The 8,795-nt window shown below is 38.0% G+C and overlaps 1 protein-coding gene across 1 annotated transcript; it reads right to left on the bottom strand.

Moving 5' to 3' along the window:
• Positions 1–2,785: 2,785 nt before the first annotated feature.
• Positions 2,786–7,618, bottom strand: LOC121981091 (protein HOTHEAD-like). The gene is made up of 6 exons (XM_042533439.1): positions 7,145–7,618; positions 6,285–6,642; positions 4,564–4,874; positions 4,102–4,484; positions 3,437–4,005; positions 2,786–2,991 (listed from the first exon to the last, which is right to left on the bottom strand). The coding sequence occupies exons 1-6, from the start codon at positions 7,212–7,214 to the stop codon at positions 2,937–2,939; spliced, it is 1,746 nt and encodes a 581-aa protein (XP_042389373.1). The 5' UTR covers positions 7,215–7,618; the 3' UTR covers positions 2,786–2,936.
• Positions 7,619–8,795: the final 1,177 nt, after the last annotated feature.

The following is an 8,795-nucleotide window of genomic DNA, read 5'->3' as shown; positions in this document are numbered from 1 at the left end:
AAGCCAAGCTTGGAGCTAAGGCTAGGGTCGGCCAAGCCTTGCTTGGTGCCCAAGCAAGGGGCCGACCAAGTGTAAAAGGGAAGAGGGATTTTATTAAAAATAAAATTTTGATAAAATCTTTCTTTTTATGTTTTTATTCACATAGTTTTAAAAGAGAGTTTTTAATTTTAAGATAATTCCTTTTATAGATTTTCTATAAAGGATTAAAAGAGAGATTAGATATCTTTCCTTATTTGTAGATATCTATAATGTTAAGAGAAATATTTTAATTTTTAAGAAAACTTTCCTTTTTTGTAACCAGTTTTATTTTTAAATCTTATCTTTTATAGATATCCATAAAAGAATTTAAAAGAGAGAGATTTTAATTTATAAAACATTCCTTTTATAGCTAACCACAAAAGGGATTTTTAAAAAGAGAGATTTTAATTTTTGTTTAAAATCTGTCCTTGTTTGTTTAAACATGGTTTGGCCGGCTATAGAGAGGAATAAAAGGAAGTTTTATTTTTGTTATAAAACTTTTCTTTTTTGGATTCACCAAGGATTATAAAAGAGAGGGAGAAGTGCCTTCATGAGACACACAACCTATTCTATTGTTCATCTCTTCCATCCTTGGTGGCCGACCCTTCCTCTTCTCTTTCTCTTCTTCTTTGTGGTCGGCGGCATCATCTCTTGTGGAGCTCTTGGTGGCCGGTTGCTTGGAGGTGAAGAAGTAGAGAAAGGAGGCATTGTTTTCTAGCATCCCTTGGAGCATTGTGGTGGTGGCCGAAACTTGGAAGCAAGGAAGGCTTTGGTGGATTTCTTCTTGGTAGATCGTCACCCACACGACGTCCAAGAGAATGAGAGGAATACAATAGAAGATTAAGAGATTTTTGTTAACAAAGAAAGGTATAACTAGTTGTCTTGTTCCACATCATACTAGTTTTCTTTCTACGGATTTTGAATTACCAAACACAAGAGGCTAACGATTCTAGGCAATTGAATTTATGCTTCGATTTTGTTTTTTGATCTTGTGATTCGATTGTTCTTAATGGTTAAACCTAGGGTTACTATAAGAAGATTAAATATTGAATTTCGTTGAAAGGCTTTGTCTAGGAAGTGGTGGATGATCCCATACCCAAGAAGGCCTAGTGCCTTGCCATGTTTAACCTAGAAGACGATCTTTGAAATAAATATTTAATCAACTTTGTAACATGGGTGGATTTGGATCAATAATGTTAAGCATCGTTTGCGATCCAAGTCAAAACTTCTAAGAACAGATAAGTTGAATTTGAAATCAATAATGTTAAGTTCTGTTTGTGATTCCAAATTTAATTTCTAAAGAACAAAATAGGTTGTTAGGAAAGGTTCAGGACTTGTACAAAATTTTTGTACAGGGGAACCAGTACGATATTCCGAGTAGCAACCAACACAGATAACCGAAGCATCACCCACGAAGAAGACTAGCTTGATATGCTCTGTAGAAGACATCTTCCATGGGCTGGAAGAGGCCTTCAATGCCTCATGGAAGACACCTTCCATCATATGGAAGGCACCTTCGCTAGTCATTGGTCGAGGATAAAGTTTTATCATCGGCGGATAAAATCTATCCGATGGAAGTCGCATTGGACCACTTTGAACGTGCCTTTAAGCTACAAAAAACCCCTGGACCTAGGAATTCAACAACAACTTGAACAACAAGTCTTGTACTATTTTCTGGTCTTTCTTTTGAGTTGTCAACTTCTGTAGGAGACTTTTCGACCTACAACAAAGGAGAATTTTAGTGGAGCACTTTCAGAGTCTTGGATTAACAACCACTTAAGTTGTAACCAAATTAATTTTTGGCCTTCTTACTTCTTTTAGTTGTTCATTTTTAAGTTTGATTTAATTATGCTACTAATCTAAGTTGGAAGATCGGTAAAGGTTTAGTTTTATTTTTTACAGGTAATTTACTCCTCTCTCACCGGTCTCGCTGCACCTACATAATAACTTAACCATAATTTATTTTTGCTCTAATTTCAACATGACCATAAGAGTTTTCATAAAACATATTTAAAAAGTTTTTTTTTTTGAAAAATTATGGCACTCATATGATTAAAGCACTTATTTGAAAAGAAATTTATCTTAGAAATTTCCATTTAGAAACCCTAGCAGTTTTATAATAGAATATCAACTTAGAAAATACTGAATGAATATTTATAATTTCATAGTTGTATAATACATATTAAACTATCTTGTTCATCTATTATTCACATTATAACAACTACGATTTCATAACTACTGAAACTTGTATTCAATTGCTCATCAAATATTCACGTTGTAACAGCTACGAAATCATAATTGTTACAATACAAATGGTTTCATAATAGCTACAATGCACCCGATTAATTCGTGGTTCAACATATGGGGTGGAAACTTAAAAATAATTATATTATTTTACTGTGAGGTAAAGTGCCTTTTTTTGCTAAACGATAAATTCGACGGGCCAAAATCTTAATTTATCTAGCTTAAAAATTAATTAAATTAGTTTAAAAAATTAAGTAAATATTATTAATAAAAATTAATCAGGTATTATTTTTAAAATTAAATATGAAAAAAAGATATAATTAACTCATAAAATATAATATTAGGACATCTTTAATAATAATCTTAAAAATTAAAAAAAATATTTTAACTGATTAAATTATAATCATTTAATATTTCCCTTTGCTAAAAACATAAAAAGGATTCCCTTTGATAATTTTAAACACATAATGATGCTCTTTGTATTTTTGCTCATAATTATTTGCATTATAATCATTCAAAAGGTCAAACATGTAATTCAGTGCATCAACCGCCATTCAAATTCACCATTTCAACCTTCCAAATTACATCCCTAAGCCTAATTTTTCACACCCAAATTTAACATATAACCATAAGTAAATCACACATTTTATGCACTCCATTCATGCCTCTCTCACTTAAACCCTTGTCGCCCTTCCCAATCTTTCCCTCACTATCTTCACTCCCATGTACCTGAAAAAAAAGAACACAATAAGTTCAGAGTTTCGAGTGTCGTGTGCCGACTTAACTAGTCACCCGTGCCATGTCTTAATATAATTCGATTGTGTTAAAACTAAGATGTTCCGTGTCTATTAGATTATGTGAATAAATGTGATGAAAATATAATGCTTAGTTAAGATATATAAAATTTAGATTCATACTGTGAGAAAATATAATCAAGGATGAATCTATATAATCGTTAATCCTATTTAAGATTCTCAATTGTACTTTAAGTAAAGATACAATTATGCTAAATCTTAAACTACTAGAACACTATAGGTTTGAAATGATACGCTAATTGATCGATGTAAGCTCGAGTCATGTTTGGCTCGATCGGGTTTAAGATTTAGGGTTTGATTTATTTTATATTAATATATAAATTTCCTACCAAAAATGGGGTTTCAAAGTTTTCCTTTACCTGCCCAACATCATGACGGTGGCCTGAGGATTTGTTCCCGGGGATTTGATAAACGTGGAACCGTCGATCACTCTGAGGCCACTGACGCCGTCCACTCTGTAGTCTTTGTCGACCACCTTGCCGACGTGAGCGCCGCCGTGGTAGTGCCAGATGGTGATCACGGTGTCCCTGCAAAACTGCTCCACGGAGGCGGTGTCGTTGGTGTGTTTAGGGACCATGTTCAGGTTGGCCTGGACGCTCATGTTTAGCAGCGTCGCCATCGAGTACTCATCGTCTCCGGTGAGCGCCGCGATGTGGCTCGTGCGCACGATCCTCTCGATCGTGCGTATCCCGCGCACGCACCGCCGCAGGTCGCGCAGGTCGCTGAAGTAGTTGAAGGTCACGGAGGGGGTGGTGTCGACTTCGGCGTCGACGAGGCGGAGCTCGCCGGTGGAGAACGGGCCGTCGATCTTTTCTAGGATGAAGCCGCCGCGGAAGGCTTCCCAGGGGAGGTTCCGCTTGTTCCTGGCGTACTTTTGGGCGGCCTCTAGGGTTCGCTGCTTTGGGGGGATGGTGGAGAGCTGCCCTATCTGTGAAATTCGCAGAGATTTTTTTTTTTCCTTTTAAATTTTTATCAAGACACCAATTTCCAATCCGTGGTTGGTAAATGTAAGCTGAAATTGTACCTCGCCGGACATTATGCCGTGGTGATAGCGGATGCTGTCGGAGGATTGGCTGAAGCCGCTGGTGGCTTCAATGAAAGTCCCCATCTTGGTGATGCCCACCGTCTCCACGAGGGATTGCCGCACCGGCTTCTTCGTCGGAATGAAGATGGTGTTCATGGGGTTATCCGACATACCTTTCCCCACATATTGGTTGTCGAGAATCAGCGGAATCTTCATCTTCTCCAGGTCCTTCCGGGGGCCAATCCCGCTTAGAAGCAAAAGCTGAGGACTTCCTATCGCGCCAGAGGACAATATTACTTCGCCTGCTCCATTCTTGATGGTTGCTTCATGTCGCCGGCCATTCTCGTCCTTGAACACCACTCCTATTGCCTTTGGTTTTGCTCCTGCATTAGGTTTCATCTTTAGCTACATGCCCCTCAATTGACTGATAACAATGCCTCAGACATATGTTGCATTCATTACCTTGAGTATTGAAAACAATCTTTTGCACAGTGGCGTGAAGCAAGACGTTGAGGTTTTTGGGGTTCCCGGCTGCAAGTAGATCAGCAGCAGTGTGCCGGAAACCTTTCCTATCAAAAATGGTGCCGCCAACCTTGGTCCCGTACAAATGGTCGTAGGTATATCCATTGAAAGGTGAGACTCCAGCCTCCAGCAGCCCATCCCTTAGTGCAGCTTGCCATGGTGCAATTTTTGGCCAGAAAACTACCCTCTTCTCCACCCAAGGATATGACTCATTTACTAACTGAGCATCCCACCCTGCTGCATTCACATAACTGCAGATGAAGCTTAATCAGAGTTTGGCATGAACCAAGTGACAACTGAGGTATGCATAAGCACACCTTGATTTATCTGATGTTGTTAAATATAAGTAATAAAAAAGGTCTATGGATCAGGATTGGAGATGTCAAACTATTAATTAACCTTTTAAAATCATTCATATATAAATTAAGTCCTTTCCTGTCAACTTATTGTAGCACCAATATCATAAATTCATGAAGAAAACCATCAATTACTTCTATTATGCTGCTCAGTCAAGCTTGCTGTCCTATGTTCCTATGATTAAGTAATGTTCTAAGCTTTGAACTTGAGATGATGTTAGAGATTATAGTCCTGTCTTGTGACATCATAGATATCTAACCTCTTCCCTGGTAAAATCTTGACAAGATACATGTGCATTTATTTCACTATTTGGATGTAAATTGAAACAGTAATCTATTTGCTATCTCTCTGCACATATCATTTGGATTAATTTTGACTAATGCAAAGGGATAGGTAGGGAATGTCTCTAGTTGTTGGAATCTGTTGCCTGGTAGGTGAGCACATTATCTAGTTGGCTGCTTGAACTGGGTAGAGCGTTGGTACGGACCATGCTCATTCATGCATTTGTGTCCATGAACCATGCTTGTGAACAAGCCCATGCTCTCGTCTGAATAAACCATATCAATACTTACACTGCTCAAATAGTTTTGGTTAGTAATTTCTCATTTACTGAGAAATTTATTTATGATGATGGTGCACTCGCAAAATAGGTCATCTAAATCCTTATTCAATCACTTGGTTTACAAAAACCAATTTCCAGTATCTTTGACCAGAGACTTATAGATTAGGGAGGCGACTATGTCTGTACTTAATTGTAGAGTAAAGTCATTTATTTTGATGCATTGCTCAATTGATTTTTATCTTAGTTTTATCTTAGGGGTATGGAAAAGAATATAGAATTAGCATAATGAGTTTATTAGTTTATGTTGAATTTGATATTCGATGTCATCAAGACCAACCACTAGTAGCTCCAGCACACTTCATCTCAATTCAAAACCATATTTCAAATGTGGGATGCATGCCAACCTTTTTATGTCTTTTTCAGCCAACTTTAGTTTTTGCATAAAGAGTGTTGTGTTCTAGTTGGGCACCAAACTAATTCTGAGTTGTCTCCATTGTCTGTGAAAGGAACATTAATCAATAATTCCAGACTTGGTTTAGATTTTGTGAGTATAATTATTTGGAGGAAGTACTTCACTGAATTGTTGACATGGAACTATAAAATGAACAATCAAAAAGGAAATTTTGTAGACATGGCAATTGATAGGCAACATGAGACCATCTTTGATCAAAGTATACAAAATAAAAAAGTTAATTATTCATATACATAAAGGGTGCAAATTGAGAGTATGGTCAAACCATACCTTGGGCTGGCCCTAGTGTAGAAGCCAGCATTGATGCAACTCCCCCCACCCAGGACTCTAGCTCGGGTATTGATGACCCCATCAGTAGAAATGAATGGCTGTGAAGGAGAAGATGGGGAGGTATCCGCTAGAGAGATGTGGAAGTTCTGCAAGTGGGAGACGTTGAGGTTTCCATACGGAGAGCTTCCTCTCTCAAGCAGCAGAACCTTGAACTTTTGTGAGAAGGTGGCAGCCAGTGGACACCCTGCTGTGCCGCCTCCCACTATGATGTAGTCATATCCTCTTTCTGATGAGGATGAAAAGCTGCTTGCTTCCTTCAGATAAGGGTGCCTCTTTCTCACGTTGATGAACTCACTACCTGAAGTGACAAACATCAACATTTTTGGTATGTAAATTGTAATTAGTTCTCAAAGAATTAATGAAATTCGACTGATGTGCAAAATAATTGCACAACAGAGGAAGTCATAGATCATAGTAAGCATAGGGTGCCTTTTTTGTTGTTGTTGGTTATATTTCACAATCACCTATAAATAACTAATAGCACCCACATCCTTTCAGACATAATAAGCCCAGTTTTAGACAAAGTGATGCAGCAAAAGAAGGAAAATATTTCTGAAGAATATTCCTGAAACTAGACCTTGCCACTTTTGGAACTGGTTCAAATGCTGCACTTAATTTTGACTATTTTCTTAGACTTGATGGTTTGAAGAAATATCCCTGACCATTAACCAAATGGGTTACAGTAGCATAGTAACATCTCCTTGAGTGTGTAACAAGTTAGTGAAAAAAAAACAATTTAAGATGAATTGGAAAGAAAACAAAATTTGTACCACTATGGGGAGAGGGAGAGAGAGAGAGACCTTGGGATGATATCAATACGCTTAGCAGCAGCAGCATTCTTATGAGAAGCTCTTCTTTCTTGGAAGCCATGATGATCTCTAACAAAGCACCAAAGTAGTGCTTCTCTCAACCAGTACCACCTCCTTTTATAAGTGAAATCAAAGTCTCTTCCCTCCTTGGATTTTCAAGAATTGGAGACATTACGAGATCCAATTAAATGCAATTTCTCTGCATTGAAGTTGGTAACCCACACCATGGGAAACATTTAATGGGAAAATTAACACTGCTCTGCTAAGGAGTTTTTAAACATAGGAAATTACATTACTTCTTCTATAACCACCCCACCTCTACTGGCTGGTGGAACTAACAACTTATGTAAGATTATGGATGAAATTGACTCTCTCCAGATTTCTTTTTTTCAACAAATCTTCACTTCCTATAACTCTCCACCTCCTGCTGTTTTTGAGAGTGATAACATTCTAGACTAGTAAATGAAACCTTCACGAGTACTATTTTATCTTGTCAGATAGGAGTTGCTTGACTCTTGTGATTTGGCTTTGAGTTAGGTGTGAAACAGTACCACAGTTACTACTGCTCAAGATCCAAGCTAGCAGGTCTTTTGTCATTGTTTTATGTTGCCTGGCAACATCCAACACCTTCAATTTGAACTTTATGAGCTAATTTAGTACCCATTATTCTTCCTAATTTGTTTAGTTATTTTCTTACGATGCTTTGTGTATTTTGTGTTTATTTGTGTGGATATTTGAGTTTTCAAATTTCAGCACAACAAGAAAGCATTAAGCTTATACCGTTTGCTGCTGCAACAGATCCAAAGGAAGGTACTGATATTGTTTTAGACTGACAGGGGAGTTATCGTGCACTCGATGTTGTTTCTTAAACAAGCCATTAGTTATTGCACCCCTGACAAAACTTTCCACAATAACATTTTCAATGCAGCTAACGAGAATCCCTTTTACTTTCCAGGGAACACTGCATTACTGCATCCCAAATTACCCACACAAGATCATAATCCATTTCTCTCTTGCATCCCCCCTTTTGAAAGCTGCCAACAACTTACCATCTCCACCTCTCCATCCCTTCATTCTCCATTGCTAGCTAAACATATAAAAGAAGCTCCTCAGGTGCAGACTTTTGCATGAACTTAGGGTGACTGACCAAAATGTCTCAATGCAAACTTAATAAAGTTGCTTTGCCCATCTAGCTGGCAAGATTTCTGTGACCGGCTCAGTCCTTGAAATACTGGTGGGGAAGAGGGCAACCACCTTTGGTCCAGCCATTAACGAAACAAGAGGAGGTGGGATGGAAAGCTTTTGGGTACCAGTATAAATTTTCTCGGCATCAGTTATTTCCTGTACAGAAGGCTGGCAGCCCTTAATGAATTCCACATGCTTGAGAATCAGAGGGCAAATCAACTGATGGTATAGCGTTGAGAAGTTTCCTCTGTACTAGAATCTATGCCTCTATTAGACAAATACAAGGAGTGAACTGAACTTCACCATTGCTACAAGTAAATCTAACTATTCTGTGATTTTTCTTAGGAGGCCATCTTGAAAGGGAAGTTGGCAGAGTGACTAGCAGTGAACTATGTATCTTACCACAAGATATTATTAACTTCATTGCAAAAGAGAGTTTCTGATTCAACACCACTGC

Source organism: Zingiber officinale, chromosome 5A, assembly GCF_018446385.1.
Source record: "Zingiber officinale cultivar Zhangliang chromosome 5A, Zo_v1.1, whole genome shotgun sequence".
Taxonomy (NCBI): domain Eukaryota; kingdom Viridiplantae; phylum Streptophyta; class Magnoliopsida; order Zingiberales; family Zingiberaceae; genus Zingiber; species Zingiber officinale.
This window is presented reverse-complemented; position numbering and strand designations above follow the sequence as displayed.